The sequence below is a fragment of the Plectropomus leopardus genome, chromosome 4 (genome assembly GCF_008729295.1).
Source record: "Plectropomus leopardus isolate mb chromosome 4, YSFRI_Pleo_2.0, whole genome shotgun sequence".
In the NCBI taxonomy this organism is placed as follows: domain Eukaryota; kingdom Metazoa; phylum Chordata; class Actinopteri; order Perciformes; family Serranidae; genus Plectropomus; species Plectropomus leopardus.
The window spans coordinates 6004514-6024610 of record NC_056466.1 but is presented as its reverse complement, the minus strand read 5'-3'; the positions used below and the strand labels follow the sequence as shown (position 1 = coordinate 6024610).

The following is a 20097-nucleotide window of genomic DNA, read 5'->3' as shown; positions in this document are numbered from 1 at the left end:
CACCAACACGGAAGCTAAGCAAAGTACTGCTGTGGACGGGGCTGCTGCAAAACATATTTTAGCCACCTAAAAAAAAATAATAATAATAACTTAAAGTGTATACACTATATTTGAGTATTTGCTCCTCTTTACCTTCCTCTACAGTTGATGAAGGCAGCGTTACAACCTGATCCACCATTCTGTATAGTAAAATCTTTCTCAATGGAGTGTGGTGTTTTTGATATAACAGCTTTAAATCCCCGTTGGTGAGGGCTGTTGTACAGCAAGGTAAAACAGTGAAAATATTCTAAATATAGTGCAGGCTACACTCAAACTGATACAGACTTTTTTTAGGTGGCTTAAAAGCAATCGAAAAAGGTAGAGTTTGCTCAGGGCTGTTTGATTACATGTATCTGACGCAGCAGTTTTCTACCCCGAAGTTAATGTAAATAAACAGTTGTGACTGTGATACGGTTTATATTATTGACTGTATTATTGCAACTAGCTGAAAGGGGGCATATCTCCACCTGCCACAGTGGAGTCAAACATAATTTAGTCAATGGACTGATTCTTCCCCGTGCATGTATAACTGGGACAAAGACAGCAGTCCAATTAAATGGCCTAATCAAGGTATGACCGTAGCCCGACTAAAGTGTGCATGTAAACGTACTGACCGTCTCATTTTCAACAGAGCTGACGTCATATCTTTACCTTGCTGATGTCATGTAGTGTGGCCAGCTCCAGGAGCTGAGACAAAACATCTAGAGTGGCTCGCAGGAAACTTCCAAACTTCTCCTGGCTACTGTGGAGGTCCAGCGTCACCTAGGAGATAACACTCAACATTAACACCACTGTTAAGAACAACTTAGAATACTAAAATTTGCTTCAGTTATGATAGGAAGTAGGTTAAAATGCATGTCCTGACCTTATAGTTGGCATGTGTAGCTTTGAGAACATCATAGAGCTTGAGGTAGGGCGGCAGGTGGTAGAAGTTGCCCAGGGTGGTAGATTTGTTTATGGCTGTCGACCCAGTGCTGTCTGCTGGCCTGCCTGCTCACAAACAAACAAACAAATACATAAGAATGAACACAGCATCAAAGGTTTTCTCATATTCCCAGTCGCCTCAGAGAGTTTAACTGTATTTGTGCAAGTGCATTGTCAGATGTGCATTTACCTGTGTTGACCTCATTGCTTTTCTTTGGGCTCATTGGTGCAACACTGGGCTCAGCACCATCCTTTTCCTTGCCTTTTCTCCGGATGGGACTGAGTGAGGGGGTGTTGCTCAGGGAGGGGAGGGAGGCCTACAGAGAGTGTGGAACAAAGTACAAAAGAGAACTGAACACATTGGCCTTCCTGTGGATGCATCTTGTAGCCATAAACAGATAAATGCCAGTAAACTGTCACTTATGCCTGACCCATACTAATCGGGCACAAAATTAGTCTGATATTTCTGGCGCTACAAATAATCACCAAACAACACAAAGACTCTTCAAACAGTCACCTTAACTGCGGGTCCAGGTGGCGTGTCATCCAGCACATGGGCACAGATGTTGAGGATCTTCAGTAGGTGAGAGAAAAGCTGCTCCACCATGGCCACAAGGGAGCGCTCTGACAGCCCTGCCCACGGTTCCTCCATCTTATTCGGGCCTCCACTAGTGTTTGTGCTGCCACTGCTGCCTTCTTCCTCTCCAGCCCAGGGGTTTCGCATGCATTTAGGAGCCACAGCTGGAAACATGATTAAAAGACTATTTATTCAATAACATATTATTTCTTTGTCTAAAAGTTTTGTTTGAATGAATGGTGGTAATATTGCAAATGCAGAATAATTCCATGCTACATGAACAGCGTAGTTAAATAAAGATGAGTATGCACATCACTCACCAGCAAGTAAATTGCCAGAAAGCAAAAGCGCATCCTGGTGTGAAGAGAGATCCAGTGGAAACCAGGCGGAGGAGAGTAAAGAGAGGACCATGTTGGCCATTCCCACTGTCAGAGTCCTCCGCTCAGTGTCTGGTGCAGATGAGGAGGTGGTTGAAGAGGCTGGAGCACTGCTGGGCTGTGAAACACTGCAGAACAAACAAGGACAGAAGATAATCAGGTTTGTGTAGAGAAAGAGGAATGTGTTAGCTGGCATGAAACTAGATGTTGGGATGGCATTATACGTGCAGGTAAAGGATGAATTCACAAGAGAGAGAGTGAACGAACCTGAGGGTCCTGCCCCTGCTGCGGTTGAGACTAGAACGGGAAGAAAAGCTGCTACTGGAGCTAACGTAGCCGCAGTGCCAGCCTGTACTCCAAGTGCACACGGGAAAATTTACAGCCAGGAGGCACAGGGCCTCACAGCAGCCAAACTGCAGAGAAACAAGACAAAGGAATGGTATTTAAACATCATGAAAATAAAAAGACACAAGATACTTTTTATACAGTAGGCAAAGTAAGGTTTTGCGAGTCTGAAAGCTCACAGTCAGGGCTCTGGAGGTAGAGGAGGTAAAAGCATGGGAGACAGCGGTGACGACTCTGGACAAATTGTTCTCGATTGTGACATCAGACACATTGTTGGACAAGTTGTAGCCTCTGTACGTCCTGACAGATAGAGAAAAGGGCAGAGCAGAGTTCCTCAGAGATTGTGTTCTGTGACTTTCTGTGACAACTTTGACTTAATTTCAAAGCTCTGATAGTCTGAACAATACAACAATACGGTAGGTACCATTAAAAGGAAAACATGACCAGTGATTTTGAGAATAATTTCTTAGAAATAGGACGGCACTGAGAACCAATGAGAAATGACACAGTGTGTCTGTGTGTGCACATACCTTGTGATTGTACTGACTGTGAACTGGGAGGGGGGTTGTGTTTCATGCATCAGAAGCTGAAGGTACACTGAACTCTGGTCCCGGGCAATAGCCACTACTGGGTCCACTTGACCTTGGTCACAGTCGTAGAACAACCTGGAAACCAGCCTAGTAGAGAGAGAGAAAGAGGCACAGAGACGTGTGGAGGATTAGAAGAGACATTTGAAAAAGACACTTTGGGGAAAAAAAAATCTAAGGGTACTGGTCCACAATACAGTACAGTACATACATACTGTGTGACGCAGACAATACAGTATATAAGAAGAGATAGTATACCTGCTGACAGCAGAGGCTGCTATGTGACGTACTCTGGGGTCATCATCTCCCAACAAACGGATGACCACATCATTAAGGACTCTGTCCTGCAGACACAGCCGCTAGAAAGACAGGAATTTGGACAAATTCAGGACCACAGTCTCAGCAACTCAAGTAGGGCTGCAACAACTAAATCGATTCAAATAGATTACAAAAATAGTTTGCAACAAATTTCATTATCGATTTGTTGGGTCTATGTTATGATTCATAGCACACACTGTGGCAACTTTTCCTAAGGTGGAGGCAGTGAACCGGCCAGTGCTGCACCTTGTGTAGCTTGTGATGAATTATATGAAATGACAATGTCCCCTTTGTCTCTGCAGTGAGTGTTTGATTCAGTGTAGCCGTGCATCTCTTAGTTGGGCTCATGGTGAAACCATTTCAAAGCTAATGTTTGATAAAGCTAACAAACAGCTCTATCAGGGCACAGCTTCACTGACCCGTCACAAGTCAGAGAGAAAACAGACAGAAGGTATTTCAGTGAGAATTGACAGATCAATCGATTATCAAAATAGCTGTTAGTTGCAGAACTAACCTCATGTTGAAATCTTTTAGTATGCAGCCTACATGTGTTTGTGTCTAAAACATCAACAAACACTTGCAAAACTACAAGAATAGCAGAACGGAGAACTTACCCCAGTGTAGTGATGATCTCCTTTGTGCAAAGTCTCTGTTTTCCTCTCCAAGAAATTAACTAACCTAAAAAAGAAGAGTGAAAATCTTTTATAGGCAACCACAGTTCATTAAAAGTTATGTATGCTGTGTTTTCATTCAAAAATAATTAGACACAGTTTGTTACAGACATGATTATTGGTAGAATGTCGTGATGTTGAGAGTACGGTCCACCCCTAACAGTGAGTAGCTCCAGTCATACAAAAAGATGAAAACTGATCATACCGGAAGTCCATCTCAGCCAGGGTCTCCAGGAGCTCAGTGCGAACAAGCCAATAGGAGGAGTCCCTCAGGGCAAGGAGGTTAATCAACAACTGCAGGCCGAGCTCACTCAAGGTGCTGCTACAGACGGTCATGATGCAGTGCTGAAACACACAGAAAAAAGGTCAGACGCAAAACAAACACGGAGAGCACAGATTACTGACACACTCACACAGATACACCTTACCCTCACTGCGGAGCAAGCCATCTTACAGGTGACGGAGGATTCATCTTTCAGAGTTTTCTGGAGCAAAGGCACCAAGTCCACCAGGGACAGAGGGTTACCTGGAGAGCAACAGGAGAGACAGATGAGAGAGAAGCACTGAGTACGATCCAGACTTTCAATATGTCAGCACCAAGACAAACAAACGCACGCACACATGCACAAACACCAACCTGTTGCACTCTGCACACTGGCCAGCCAGGTGTGTATGTTGTAACGTGTTTTGGTGAGTGCGGCTTGTATGATGGCTGCACAGAGGATGGCAGTGGCTCCTCGGATCTGGGGGTCTCCATGGTCAATGAAGCCCAGGATGTCACTGATATACTGCTGCTCTGCAGGGGGGACGGAGGGAGAGAGCAGGGTCAAAGACAGTGCTGAAGACACACAAATACAGTTGTCAATAAACATGCTTTGTAACTTCAATTTTATAGTTTCAACTGTACTTTTCTTACTGTTATCTGAGTGATGACTGTTGGAATATTAGTTTTGTCCATAAATCCACAGTATAGGCCTTTTGTTAAAAGGGACCTGTTTAGGTATCAAGCATGATCTAAATCGGATTGTGTGTATTTTTTTATGCCCTTACCTTCAACTGGAATGCCGTCCAGCGGCTCCAGATAGAGGGAATTAAAGAAGGCTTCGGGATGCAGCGCTGCTGCTGCCCCAACACAGCTGAGCGCCAGAGCCTTCACGCTCACTCGCACCTCCTTGTCAGGGGTCAGACCTGGAAAACCGAAGCACAGCAAAGATTTACACACAATGATGTCATTTTTTAATTTTAAAAAGGACGCTAGAAAAACAATTAATGCAACGTTAAGGTTGTGTCTCTTGGTCTTGTTCACTGTTAAAAATACTGTTCTATGATAGCAAATGTTTTATAACAGGTTTTGTATCATTGTAGTGTCAATAAAATTCATTAAAGGGGCTCTATGCAAAACTATAAAAAACTATAAACTAACTATAAACAGCACTTAACAATGACAACAGTGTTGACTGAACTAACGGTGTTAACCAAACGGGGAGCTGGATGGTGGGCTCTACTCTTCCAAACCACACTGTCGATATCAGCAGCAAACCTTTTAGGAGCGCAATGCAAAGCAACAGCAATGAGCTAGCCAGTGCACTAGTTGCTGCACGGGCTTATCACCTTAAACCACAGAGAAGCTCAGAATACAACACACACACACACACACACACACACACACACACACACACACACACACACACAGAGTTAAGGTGACTTCGTTCTCTGCTCAAGATGCCACTGCTCCACTGTATCTTGGCATAGAAAATAGTGGTTTGCTGCTGTATTAATGCTCTGAATGTCACATATAAACCCTTTTTTTAAAGATTACTTTGGGCTTTTTGCATTTATTAAAGTGCAGCTGAACAGTGATAGGAGAGGAGGTAGAGAGGGTGGTGACACACAGCAAAGGGCCACAAGTTGACAAGAATCAGTCAATATGGGGCACACGGTCTATCAGGTAGAGGTTGCTCCATACAATTAGTAGCCAATCAAGCAGTTAAGCTAATGAACATCTGCAGCACTTAAGTATATTTATTTATTAAGGTTTTCATCATGGCCATGTCTTGCATAGATCAGACTAATCAATGAACATAAAGTGTTAATTTATATAAAATTGACAACGCTGCTCCAACTTGAGCCACCCAAAACTTTGGCTTGTGACACTGATACCAATTAAGACTTGTAGAATTCTATTTGTGGGCAAACAGATTGATACTTGTAAACACACCTGTGGAAGACTTTTAGCAATTTTGATAACACTCACCATTTTTTTGTCCTGTCAGTAGGAAGGAAGCAGCAAGAAGCCGTACACAGTGCACCAGCGGCTCCGCCCCCTGGTCTGTGTAATGTCCTATTGGACCCTTTATTCTTGATGGCTAAGAAGCAGGAAGTTAAAGTTAGACACAGACACATGATTTGTCTCTCTTTACTTTCCAGTGTGAAGAACTGGCATGGATGTTTTTGCATGGGTGTGTCTTCACCTTGTTGTCAGGTTCGGGTTCAGCAGGTTCGTCCTTTGGTATGAAGCGGTCTACGCTGCTGTCTGAACCCTGCCGGTTGTGACCTCGGCCTTCGAACAGGTGAGGCTTGCTCAGAGCTGCACACAAACACACACAGGAACAACAAACACGATCAAAGCTTCGTATCAATATATAAAAACGTGTTTGTGTGTCTGTGCAAAATTGTGAACACAAGCATACCCAGTGCTGACTGCAGGAAGGGCTCTGGGGGTTCTTCTTGGGAGGAAGGTGCAGCTCCTTCATCTTCTTCATCCTGTAACGTCCCGATCTGCATCCCAGAGTACTGACTCTCACTGCCATCCAATACCTTATGCAAACACACATAGAGCAAACATCTTCGGTGAGGAACTAAACTTGCATTACACACATTAAATGCAACAAATCTGAAATGCAACTGCATGCAAAGGATACAGAAATAGTTTCCACTCATTCATTATTGAGTTAGATTTGCTGGATTGAGGACAGAGACACAGCAGAACAAACAACGACTAAAACTGCAAGTCAAACACACATTCCCTTTTTAAATCTCTGCTGGATCATGCTCGGGTCACTTCATTTACAGCAAATCAACTACACACAGGAAAAAGCACAGGCTTGAGAACTCTGTAATTGTGGCTACCACAATCCAGAGGAAGAGCAAGCTTTTGATCCAAACTATTCAACCTTTAAACTAATCACTTTTAGATCAAGAAGGCGAGTATTTTTATGACATTGACTACATGAGGTACACACATGACTTTTTACAGAGAACTAACTGGGAAAATGTTTAAAGTACTCTAAATCTAAGAATTTGAAACAAATATTTTTCCAGCTTTGGCCTCCGCTGGAACAAAAGCCTGTCACAATCTCTCAAAAAGTTAGGGAGAACCAAATCTGAAGGAGAACGATTAAGGGAACAGATGGTCTCCATGCTTCTGCTTTAAACTCTTCACTGCAAGCCATCAGCATGGGATGTCGGGGTTGCTTGCTTTCACAACAGTATTTCAAAAGCATCTGATTTTGGGGAGGAAATCACTGAAAACAAGGAGGAGGAGGAGAAGGAGGAGGGGGAGGAGAAGGAGAAGGGGCATAAAATATTGTCAATTACAACAAGAGGGGAAAAGTAGTAATAAGCAGGGCAGATTCTGTGCATGGGTTGAGACGAACAAGCGAAAGAAAGGGAAAGAACGGAGGAAGCCAAAAGTTTCCAGACAAGCAAACCCCTCCCACTCGGTTCAAAGTGTCCAATCGGCTGACCTTGTCACTAGTGCTAGAGGAGGAGGTGGCATAGAAGGAGGAAGAGGAGGAGAAAGAGAAAGAAGAAGACGAAGAGGAAGCAGTGTAGACAGAGGAGTCGCTGTCTGAGGCATCGGGACCCTCGGTGGAAGTTGGTGAGGGAGGGGTCGGTTCAATCACCCGCCGCAATGGAGTGCGCGACTGCGACGAAGCGGGGAGAAGGGTAGAGGAGAGGAAGGGGCGAGACCATAGAGGTAAAACTGTTAGAGTGGACAGACTCACACTAAAATGCCACTAAAGGGGAGCAGCAAAACCCAACTGACTGAACCAAGTCTGTGATACCACATCATGTCTTACAGTATGAATTCTAAGGCACACTTTTATTATAAAATACTGTACAGACACCATACAAGATGTGAAAAATAGCCATACAAGTGGTTGGCACGTTGCACTCCATTACTTCCTTGATAAATGTATCAAACATAGATGCCAACCACTTTCCAAAACTTGGGAACAGTGTTTCGCCTTTAATCGTACAGGACTGGCAGGCCACAAGGCCAATGGGAATCCCCACCTGGTTGAAAACAAACTTTTTTTTTTTTAATGCCAAAAGTAACGCAAAATATCATTCTTTCGAAAATCAATGATTTGCCTTTTTTGGGATCTCTGTGAGGCGCTGTTCTGAAAACATTATTTATGTGCACTATGTGCACAGTGTCATAGTCTCAACTGCCTTTTGCTGTCATTTACAGACTTCCCTCTGTGTCAAAACTAGGGTGGGGCTTTTCCCATCCGCACACACATGGGTGTAGTGAACATTACTGAAGCTGATGAAAATTTGTTGCGTAATCTGCAATAACATCTGAAAATCAAATTACAATATCTGCATTTCTTAAAGCACCACCCAACCTCGATCTGACGACAGTGGACAGGATGCTAGCCGCTCTGCTGCAGATGGGAGGGAAGCTAACGTTAATTCTGGCCAGAAAAATAGCAGCTCTCCTGCTGATACAGCTGCACCCTTCAACAAGCACAGAAAGACAGGCTTTGATCCATCTTGGCTGTCACAGAGGAAATACTCCTCCTGGCTCTACAAGACCAGTATTGGTAAAATTAGGTGCAAAAGTAAATAAAACGGTGTAAATGAAGCCTATGACTGTTCTTGTTCTCTAGCCATGTTTCATGGGTTAGTGGCATCGATTTAATATTTTCGATAATAATAACAATATTGTGATGAAACTTGTGATCTACACCCCTCATAAGGCATGTAGGAAAAGGTCATAACAAGTCTTGCATCCTATCTTGGGGAGTTTTGTGTGTGTAATTCTTACTTCCATCTCAGATTATACCCAACATGGACAGCCAGAATTTTTGTATAGCGCCTTTCTGTCACAAAAAGCTGCTTTTAATACCGTACAGAGTGTATTAAAGTTAGAGGCTGTCTGTGAGGCACGATATTATTGAAAGAATTATACTATGACTTCTTAAATCTACGGTAATGTCAATTATATGCAATTTGTAGGTAACAGGCTAAAATTCTTAAAACCACTGAGCTTGATTTTCATGCTTAAAAAATGTAGGGGATTAATATTTTGTCCATTCTGCAATTCCCAACTCTATGAAGTGTAGCATTATTCATAACTATGCCAATAGGGACAATGAGGTTCATAGTTAATTATATCATTACATGGTGATTAAGTCTTTAAGTGTCTGGGGAAGCTCGCTGTCCTCTGTGCTTCACACACGTGTACACAGAGTTTTACCTCTGTGTTCTCCAACCAAACTGAATCTCATTCGCAAGCCCACACAGTCACACTGACCAGTTCTGCTACGTCCGAAGGTGTGACCGCTGAGTCTGGTCCCTCCGTGGTCGTCTGTGAGGAGTCACTGGGTGGAAGTGAGCGGTCATTAGTGCTTAGCAGAGTTGCGCCTTCTCCTAAAGGCCCTCCCTCTGGCGTAGCGTTCTCTGGCGTGGTGTAGTCAGCCGTCTCTGGAGTAGCATTGGCCCCGCCACTAGAGCTCCGACTCAGCATTTCCTCCTCATTGTCATTGGGTGACTCAGGAGTGTCTGAGGCAGATGTCCCACCTCCGCCGCCGCCCTGCTCTGAGGAGGCACTGAGGTCCACAGAGTCGCCAGGCTGCAGGGTATGCTGGGAGGAGCGCGGCTGCTCTGTGATGATGTCCACCTGGGCTGCAGAGGAGCCTTCTGCACCAACGACTGACGCTGGAGGGAAGACACACACAAAATCTATATTTTACTGCTGCATGAGGCTTCAGCACGTAGACGTCGGACATTTTACAGTTTTGAGTTTAAACAAGTTATTCAGCATTTATGTCATTGTGACACCTTCTGGCCTTTAAAAGGAGCCTACCACAGCACTAAATCCAATTCAAACTCAATAATAAGCACAATGACAGTGTGGTTAATAAAATATCATGTTTGTAAACTTTCTAAAAAGCAAAAAATGTAATACAGGTTGTGTGTGTTATTGCCGAGCCAACGTGTCCAATGTCGGCAACATTAGAGATAAAATTTCAGCGAGGGGGAGAGCGGTGCACCGCTGACAATGTTTCTACTTATATCTGATGCTGAATTTGAACACGCCACAGTGAACAAGGACTGGCTACTTCATGAGTTCAGATGAGGCGTTATTTATACAAAACCTACTTTTTTCCACAACAAAAACCTAAACATTGCGTCAGCTGGCTTGAGGGAGATCGACGGGAAGCTAAAAGTTTCTGCTATGGTAAATGACAATCGTTAGGAAAGCTAGGCTAACTTTACTTGCTTTGACAACCTTCTAAGTAATTTCCAATAAATATCACAATGTAAAACATACGCTACAAATGCAGGAAGATAGCAAGTGGGCTACTCACACATCTTTTAGGTGTTTATTTCTCCAGTCTGATCATGAGCACACAGCTGATAGCTACGTGGTTTGTTCACATGAAGCAACAGAGGTGCATATTTAATGGATCCAGTGTGGACAGAGAGCTCCAGTGTTATGCGATGCTACGTGATAGACACTCGTCTTCTGTTGGGACATGGTGTCATTATGCTCCACTGCTGAATCATGTGGGACACTTGGTAAAATTTGGTTAACCAGTCTGGTTAGGCTTAATATCAAACTGGTTTAAAAATTTTCACACCATTGCAACCCTATTTCCATCTAATTTTAAAGTAAGCACAGTCTGTAAGATTGCCACAGTTACATAATACTTTATATTCTGCTTCCTTGTGGTTGTGTCTCACCTGTGAAGGCACCAGTGGTGACCTCTGTCCTCTCAGGATCATCCTCCAACCCATCCTCCTCTCCAGAAAGTATTTTACCTGGAAACAACAGGTTTAGTGTTCACATGACATCAGCGCTAACACTAACTGCAGAAAGGGAGACTGTGTGGTGCAAATTTACTTTTAACTGAACGTGTTCAAACAACACTCTGCCTCAGATATCCTTGGATATACACATTAAAAAGTTAATACCGTGCATCATTAACAATGTATCCACAATTTGGAGGTCAATCAACCATCAGAAGTGACTCAGTCAGAGGTAAATTTGCCCAAACATTGACAGAAACATCGGTTAGAGGGTAGAGGTGAGCAGAGGAGATAAATAGACTAGTCACCTCTCTGTTTCCTGAGAAGGAGTGGACTGCAGGAAGACCCTCCCCCCGCTGCAAATGGCAGGAAACAGGAAGTAGAAACAGGAGGTGAGGAAGAGAAAAGCAGCAAAAGCTCAGAGCGACTCATAGGAAACAGAACAATTATTTACAGACGACAGGGAAAGAGTTAGCAAGCAAAGAAAAAGGCCGCCAACACAGACCGAAGCAGGAACTAAAGCAGAGCAACAACACACTTTGGACGACTAATTACCTGTCAGTAAGGGTTAATGTATTAACAGCTACCGCAAGGAGACTGCAAGTGCCTTTTAACTATGTAAAATACTGTAGAGTCCACTTTATTTGTATGAAAGCTTTATGAAGACAGTCCCGACTGACTGGTGTGTTTACCGATGAACTCGAGGATGCTGCCCGAGCGTGCACGGCTCTCAGTGTCCTGGCGAAACACCGTGCCGTGTTGGATGCTGCCAGCGGTGATGAGAATGTGCAGGAGCTCTGGCGGAGGTGTCCTGAACATCTGCTGCAGCAGCTCCAGAGCCGCCGTGACCACATTGTGATCCCAGTGTTGTGTGTAGTGTAAGGTCAGCTCGTACACCTTAAGACACACAAAAATGAAATTTTAGCCAAAACTCTGTAACTGATATACAAACAAAGACAATCACTCCCTTCTCTTTACCTGTAGCAGCTGCTCAGGTGTCGGCTGAACATCAGCCTCCTTCCTCATGACTCCGAAGCTTCCTTTGAGGCTGGTCGTGTTGACTTGCTGCTGCAGCAGAGGCATCAGGTAGCGAAGGGTTAACAGCACCCCCAGAATCAGGTGGCTGGGGTGCTCCTCATCCACTGGAACCAGCAAACCTAGCAAAGGATATGCATTGTGTTTATTTCAGATTTGCACATTATTGCTTTATTTATTTATTTTTGTTACTTTTTCTATAAGCAGTCTTTTTATTTACACTCATCCCATTTTGTTTCGCAACTGCTGCAATTTCCCTCAGGATAAATTAAGTTTTATCTTATCTCAGCATAGAAGTTCAGGGTGCGTGTTTACTTGTCCTGTTTGAATGTCTGTAGCCAAAAGCAATTTGATACTTAACGAGGATACAAATTTTAGCTGAAAAACCTTAAATATTAAGTAAAAACTAGGACAGTAAGAGGGTCGTGTCCAGAGAATGTGTGTGAGTGTTGTCTTTTGTGTGTCTTACCCAGCAGCACATTGAGAAGCCAGGTGTAGAAGTAGCTGGTGCGTCTGGAGTGTTGGCACACGCTGACGGCTGAGCTGGCTGCTGTCCGTCTGATGGTGGGGGAGCTGGACTTCAGGTTGGCCACGAATGACTTTAGGAGCACCTGTGACGAAAATGGTCGGACTACTATGAGATCAACCTCTCAGAGTTTACAGATACACATATGTCCTTATGGTCGTGGTGTCCAGTTACTATATTTTATTTTTTCTGACTATGCAGGAAAGGACCACGCCCTCGAAATGCAATGTCTATGGATGGTAAATATATATGTTTGAGCAAGAAAACCTCTCTTTGGATAGTTTAATGGGGATACTTTGCTTATTTTCAACCGGGTCTGTGTTACGGCAGTGTAAAGGCACCTCCGTCCCACCAGCTCCAGGAGCTCTCCAACCCATCTGCAAGCTAAAGTCCAGTATCACTGAAGGCCAAAATTACATGTTTTCGTATCATCCTGCTGATTTTTGCTCAGGATGTGGGCAGGGAGTTCCTGTAGCTGGTGGCACATGGAGCGCGTTCACACCTTTTAACTGCACATAGTCCCAACACCAAGGTGACACAGATGTAATTAAAGTATTCCTTTAATTATGACTTTCAGGTAAACTAACTGAAGCCTATTTTTATGGGTGGAAAAAGAGAAGAATCAACAGAGGAAACAGCAAATACTCAAAGACAAGCGATGAAGCTGCGGACTTATTCGAAAAGGACAATTTAGTGCCAATACTGCAGTATTTTTGTTCTGTGTGGATACCTTGATCTCGCCATCATTGGCGAAGTGTCCCAAGGCGGCCATGATCTTGGGCATTGCAGAAGCCAGAGTCTCCTGTACCGTCTCCTCCTGTCGCTTGGTGATTCGGCTGAGACATGGCAACAGGTTGACCAAGTAGGGTCTGGAACACAGAGACGGAGAGAGGAGTAACAATGCAAAAAAACAATGCAGAAATGAAGAATTTAATTTTTTTTTCTTCAACCCACCATAGCTGATTGTGAGGCTTCAATGCTTGAACACTAACCAACAAAGCAAATTTAAATTAAACTACTGATTTTTAGGTATTAAGTTTACAATGTCCACCAACATTTGGTGTCATTCAAGAGGGATTATCCCCTCTGGGTTGGACATGACGTCATTTAAACATGTCGTGAATAAAGTAAAAAGCCATTGTCAGGCAGTGTGTGTGTGTGTGTGTGTGTGTGTGTGTGTATACCTGCATTTCTGTGGTCTAATGAGGTGAGCGAGCTCAGCAAACCGCCACAAAGCTGCCCTCAGACTCCGAGAGGCACCGTTCTATAGAAACACCCCAAAAATCATTTACATCAACACACAACAAGGGTATTCATTTCCACAATTATAAAACTGTAGCACTAAAAATGGCATAGACACAAATCTCACACCTTTTTAATTTCTTTGTACAGCTCCAGCTGCAGTCGAGGCAGGTTGGAGTCCATTAGTGCCTGAAAATAAAAATCACAACTGATCATCTCTTAGCTGATTCAACAAGGAAAACTGATTTAAAGTTAAACAGAAATAATGGTTTAACGTACAAATCATCTTTTAGTGTTTTTAAAATTTATTGAGGAGGTGATACATGTGATCATATCATGCAAACCCAAATAAAGGCCGATTTTTTTTGTCTTTAGTGGGTACCAACTGAAAATAAACTGACGATGAACTTCTGTCCAACAACTGAAGACACAGTGAAGGACAATGTTGGAAAGAGAAGAGAGTAGCACAGGGTCCTGCTCACTTTGATGATTTTGTTCAGGCACTCATCGGCTACCATCCGGACATCTGATTCGCTGTCATCACTGCAGAGCAGGAACATCTCCATGGCGATACCCAGCAGTTTCTGAAACTCTGGAGACGTTCTGCTCCCAGGACCATAGAGAAGAAAAGTGACGGCAAATGTCATTACGCACAAAAACAATCAACGTCGCCTGTATATGTCAAAAAGACTATTCTGAACTGTTTACACAAAAAAACAGCAAAAATCAAAGGGGTTAAAATGTCCTAAAATCTCAATGCAACCCAACTGTGACTATTAAGCTTAGGTCATTGTTATAATCAACACTCAGTTCATTCAGCAAAGCCTACCTCAGAGACTGAGCCACAATGTTTTCACATATTGTCAGGCAGTGGGTGACCCTGTCCTTTTTTGTGGTAGCCTGTTCCTTTTTCCTGTGGGCCAGAAAAGATGGGTATTATGAAAAAAAAGGAACAATAAAGAAGAGGCAGCAAAGGACAAGGAATGACAGAGGCAGAGAAAGATTTGAGCATAACAATTTGGTTGAGACTGAAAAAATTTCCTCTAAGAAATTTAACTGCCGCTAAACATTCAATCTCAAACAGGATTTAGGATTACAGTTTAATTTCTGAAAACAGAATACACAGAATACCTAATACAAGTCAGTGCCACCTCAGCACAAAATAATATCACAATATTTTACGGCATTTTTGCAATAACTATATTCATGATGATGATAAAATACAGATAAAAAACTACATTATTAATTTCAGGACCAAAAACCTGCAAAAGAATAAGTGTTATAGTTTTCTGCGTCAACATAAACATAACATTTAACTCTGACAAATTATCTTTTACTTTGCTAGTTTGCAGACAACTAACTCAGAGTGAGATTCAGATTCAGTATAAAAATATACACAGTAAAACGAAAAACATCAACCACAAATTACACAACCAAACAATAGCCAAATACATAAAAGTATCCTTGAATCTATGAATAATATACATTTAGCATGTGTCACTCAGTGCTGACCATCAGACCAAGCAGCGCACACATGCACACACACACACACACACACACATACACACACAGACCTGCATTATGCCAAAAAGTCAAAATACTGCTGTCATTGCAATGAGTTTTCTTATCATATTAAAAACTATGACGGTATTATCATGAACAGTATGATATAGCACACTCCCAGTGCCACCCCATAAGATACTGCAACACTGCCCATTTTTGTATACATCACTGAAAAAGCAAAAGAAATCCCCATGTGGGCATAAAAAGGAACCACAGTGTACATTTAAACAAAAGTCAAATCTGAGTGCTCCTTGAGTAAACAGGAGATATGTCCATTTCAAAATGTTACGCCACTTAAGTGAAAACTCACAAGACCACAACTCCAGACCAGTTTATTCTGCATTTAATCATAAAGCAAAGATCAGCAGCAATGACAGCATAGACCCTTCACTGTTAGAGTAAAGCACATTTTCTGAAATAGCTCAGGGAGACATGTATATATTCCATCACTTACACCATTAGCAATGCCATTTATCCAACATATTGAATCGCCATAATGTGTATAACAGCAAGCACAGGATGAAGAGCTAAGAGAGTAATACTTGATGTGCAGCTTAATCCGGGTAGCTACTATTTTACATTATGTCATGTTAAAACATCTAGAAATGGCTACACAGTTGATAAAAAAGATGACCTCCTTGTACGGACCTTCCAAACACTACACCCATCATGCAAACGTAACAGTACAAGCTGTTATGATGTTAGACTCCCTAGAGGTGAGCCAGGCCCAAACTACACTGATCACCTGTGATCATAACACAGTGCATGCCAGTTAGGATTTTTGTTCGACTTGCTCCTGACTTTCCGTGGCATCAGAGTGAATGATAATCATGTGAGAGCAAAGCAGCTGCAGTTTTTGGAGCCAGGCACCACAGCTGCTTTCCTCTGACTGCAGAGGCTCGATGTCTGAGATTTGGCTTTCCCCTGAGCTAAGTCCTTATTGGCTCACCAGATATTATGTTTCAAGATCTAACTCTATCAAGAATAATAAATAACTAATGTTTGGCTTTTAATTGTTATTGTCTGGGGTTTCTTGCCTCTGTTTTGCTTTGTTTGTCAAAGCACTTTGTAAACACTGTTTTTAAGGTTGCTATATAAATAAAGTTATTATTATTATTATTAATTTGTAGATGTGATAAAAAATGTGATTTAACTATAGAAATTCAGTGATTAAATCATTAGGCCTCTTCGTTTGGCATCTTAGATTTTTTATGCCTCTGGCAGATCGATAATTTATTTTTATGGGAATTTTTCAAAAAGAAGACATGCAACTCTTGTAGGGGTCAACCGATATTGGTATTTCAAGGCCAATACCGATTATTAAGATAAGATAAGGTAGTCCCACAGTGGGGAAATTTAGATTGTTACAGCAGCTATGAGGTACAAGATAAGCAGCAAAAGAACAAGTACAATTGTAAGAAACAATTACAAATATAAAAAAATTTAAAATATTTATTGCTAAAATATTATTTCATTGCTAAAATATTAAAATATTTTAGCAATGAAACTTTTAATATCATATACAGCAAGGTTCCTGCAACTTCTTTTAAATAAAGTTCAGTGATCATTTAAATTAAAAATAGTGCATAATAGCTCCCTGAGGTTTTACAAAGTAAAAGTTCCTTACAATTAGCTGATGGAATCTTTTCACTTTTAAATTAATTAATTTAATTGCAGTCAGTCTTTCCTGTTGTTAGTTGTGTGTAATATGCACACTTTTTCTTTAATTGATTTTATCAGTGGTCATCAAAATAAAATGCTGATACACATAATAGGCAAAATGCCAAATGTTGGCCGTGATTATGGTTCATAATCTGTCGACCCCTGACCTCTTGTCTCCTCAGCAGCTTTTGCTCTGTCCACGAGGACGGTGCGATGGACAGGCGTGAGTGACGTCAGTCCAAGAGGCTGCCATATTAATGCACCAGGTCATCGGCACAAGTTAAATCTGTCTTCCTGTGCAATTAACTACACAATGATACACACGAAATTCAACCTCTAAACAAAAATGTTCTTCTGGGGTCAACTTACGAGCAGACTCTAAACCTTTTAATTGGTCTGACCTCTTGAGCAGGTGCGTGGGCATCAATTAGCCCTCTTTATTAGCCTTTATTGAGCCAGTCTGACCCTAAAAAAATTACTGAAATAATAAAGCCTCGCCAGACACTTGTGCAATCTCACGCAACAAGTAAAATTAAATTAACAAAGTGAAAGGTTTTAATTACACCTTTAGTCAGGCTTGCATGATAGCGTAACTGGCTTCGAGCTAGCTGTTTAATACGTTACCTGAGAGGCTAGCTCGCGAGCTAAGCTACCTGTCCAGCGGTTAGCTTCGCGGTCAGACAAAAATCAACTTACTGCCTCTGGACGAGCTCTTCGGCGGTCGGTGGTCCCTGCTGCTGCTGGAATGACTTCAGAGACTCAAAGGCCTTCATTAATTTCTCCATGGTGGCCATTTTAGCAAATCAACAGTGGGCGAGCTAACGTTAGCGGGGCTAGCTAATATTTACTGTGTAGGCTAACTAGCTGTTAGCTCTGAGGGGACACGGAGAGAGCTAGCGGTGCGTAGTGCGACGAGCGTGCTAACACTGCTCGCGACAACTACCACCGGCTCTCCGTCTTCTCTTCGTGCGAGATATCTCTTACTCTTTCACAATTTTACTCCTAAATGGACAAAATGTTGGTTGATAATGAGCCATCTTTGATGCAGCGCTGCGCTCCCCCGACAAACCACACCAGGAAGTGGCATATGTGACAGTTGGGCAGAGAGGGGAGGGGCGCGACCTCAGTAAGCCAATCAGAGTACGGCTTTATGTTGAGTGACTTGATGAAGAACCAATGAGTGACTAGAGGGTTTTTTTCTCCTTTTGTTGTTATTGTTGCTGTCACGGGACCGCTGTAATCCAGATTGAAATAACATATTTGAGCAACACACATGCTGTAGCTGTGGCCTTTATCCGTGCGCAAGAGAGATGAGTGGGAGGTGTGACAGTGGGGATGCTAACAGATATTCCTGTGAATCAAATCATGGAATAAAAACACGTGCATGAAAATCTAATTTATTCAGTTGTCACCTTCACATAGACTATTATACTGAAGTTTAGGGACTGGTCTTTATTTATCAAAGCAGGGCGGGTGGCTGGGGTGTGACTCCCTGACTGACTGAAATGCGTGACTCTCCCTTCACCATAAATATGCTGATCAATTTATAAAACAGACTCGTTGATGTTTGAACTATAAATGTTGTAGACGAAATCCTGGAGTGGAAAAAAAGCCTCCGTTTTGAATTCTTGTCATGCATTTTGGTTAGTTAGAGCAAAAGGGTTATTTTTGGCAGAAAATTTAAATGACATGCTTGGAATTAAGAGATGAAATATCACTTTAAACTCAGAATTTTGTTGTTTTTTCTGATGCACCTATTAGGTATTTGTCCCATATAATATCTTCAAAGACTGTTGGAAATTTGAAAATCCAACATTTTTTTCAGTTTTTACAGTTTATGGCTATGACAAATTGTGTAATTTGTAAAGAAAACTTTGTTTAAAAAGGAATGTTTTCTTTAAAAAAAAATATGTGTGTGTATGTGTGTGTGTGTGTACATGTGTGGTAAAATAAAGACAAATACAACTATTTAAATGTGTATACCCCTCCCCATGACATTTTTCAAGCAGTACACTAAAATATATCTCTGAAAAGGATCTTGATTCATATTTGAGCATAGCTGCCTAATCTGACAGCTTGACAACAGGAGTTTAAAATAGGAAATATGAAAACAAAACAACAATATGTGCATTATCCTACAATGCTTAATGCTATAATTTAAAAAAAATAAAACTAAAAAAAGTGTAATATATATGTAGAAATATATAAAATATGCGCAGCATATGTTAAATATATATTCAGCAGTAGTGTTGGAAAAATATTTTAGGATACTGAATAATATTGCACAGTTGAATAATTGCACAATATTGCTGTAGCTGAATTATTGCACCAGTTTTTGTACAGTTAAGACATGACGTGATTGACAGCTGCATTTGAGACTCCTCAGCTCTGATTAGTTGTTTTCATTCAAGTGCGTCAGTTTCCAGCAAATTCCATTAGAAACACTAATAACTAGGAAGAAGAGGAACATGACTTTTTCACAGACTGTGACTCGTGCTCCTGTCAGGATATATTAAAAGTTTCAACAAAGATGTCAAAAAGTTATTCTCGTAAAAGGTTAACAACTGCTGTTTGATGGAAAAAAAGGTCAAATGTCCAACAGTAAGAAATCTATAACTCAAAGAGAATAATTTTCTTATGCAAAGATAAAGGAAGTAGTAATAAAAGTTTTAATAAAGTCATATCTGCAGCAAATGTCCTCCAGCACCATCTGTGCAAATATAGTTTGCAGCTTGTTGGTCTTATCAGCATGACACTATTTTCTTTTTCCTAACATATTTTTCTTCTATCTATGCCCATTTATTCACAAAAGAAGACACAAATAAGTCACAACACAAGTATTTTTATACAAATGGCAGTGTATTATTTCATAATTACAAATGTCAGATATGGTACAACAACCAGTGATACAACTTGTACAAGAATTAACAATGACTGCAGTGGTTGAACAACATGACTGTACAGATACAAAAAAAGAAGAAAAATCAAGAAGTCCCAGGCCCCGTTTGAACACCGGTAATGCATTTTGTCGTTCCTCCCTTCCTTGAAAACATCACTTATCTGACGTGTGTGAAACCCTGGTGAACCTCCAGGCGTTTATCGGTGGTTATCCCAAAACTAGACGCAAGTGACATCAAGGAACTGAGGATCTCTCACTTCTAAACGTTGCTGGCGAGCGCCATCCCAG

At 41.7% G+C, this 20097-nt stretch overlaps 1 protein-coding gene across 6 annotated transcripts in view; it reads right to left on the bottom strand.

Annotated features, from left to right (window-relative positions):
* htt (huntingtin) overlaps positions 1-17973 on the bottom strand; it is a 42550-nt gene extending 24577 nt beyond the window's left edge. For 4 of the 6 annotated variants that reach the window (XM_042484246.1, XM_042484252.1, XM_042484247.1 and 1 more), the window contains exons 1-29: positions 17607-17973; positions 14515-14598; positions 14168-14288; positions 13815-13874; positions 13628-13707; positions 13174-13312; positions 12387-12528; positions 11861-12039; positions 11575-11779; positions 11191-11238; positions 10817-10894; positions 9384-9787; positions 6529-6655; positions 6310-6425; positions 6093-6204; positions 4889-5026; positions 4476-4634; positions 4267-4364; positions 4044-4183; positions 3782-3845; positions 3108-3208; positions 2793-2939; positions 2442-2562; positions 2185-2330; positions 1861-2045; positions 1481-1704; positions 1154-1280; positions 905-1029; positions 691-801 (exon numbers count right to left, since the gene is read on the bottom strand). In XM_042484246.1, coding sequence (XP_042340180.1) covers positions 691-801; positions 905-1029; positions 1154-1280; positions 1481-1704; positions 1861-2045; positions 2185-2330; positions 2442-2562; positions 2793-2939; positions 3108-3208; positions 3782-3845; positions 4044-4183; positions 4267-4364; positions 4476-4634; positions 4889-5026; positions 6093-6204; positions 6310-6425; positions 6529-6655; positions 9384-9787; positions 10817-10894; positions 11191-11238; positions 11575-11779; positions 11861-12039; positions 12387-12528; positions 13174-13312; positions 13628-13707; positions 13815-13874; positions 14168-14288; positions 14515-14598; positions 17607-17704 — 3879 coding nt within the window. In that variant the 5' untranslated portion in view covers positions 17705-17973. The remainder of the gene's footprint in view (positions 1-690; positions 802-904; positions 1030-1153; positions 1281-1480; positions 1705-1860; positions 2046-2184; positions 2331-2441; positions 2563-2792; positions 2940-3107; positions 3209-3781; positions 3846-4043; positions 4184-4266; positions 4365-4475; positions 4635-4888; positions 5027-6092; positions 6205-6309; positions 6426-6528; positions 6656-9383; positions 9788-10816; positions 10895-11190; positions 11239-11574; positions 11780-11860; positions 12040-12386; positions 12529-13173; positions 13313-13627; positions 13708-13814; positions 13875-14167; positions 14289-14514; positions 14599-17606) is intronic. The other 2 variants (XM_042484250.1, XM_042484251.1) reach the window with 1 other exon arrangement.
* Positions 17974-20097: the final 2124 nt, after the last annotated feature.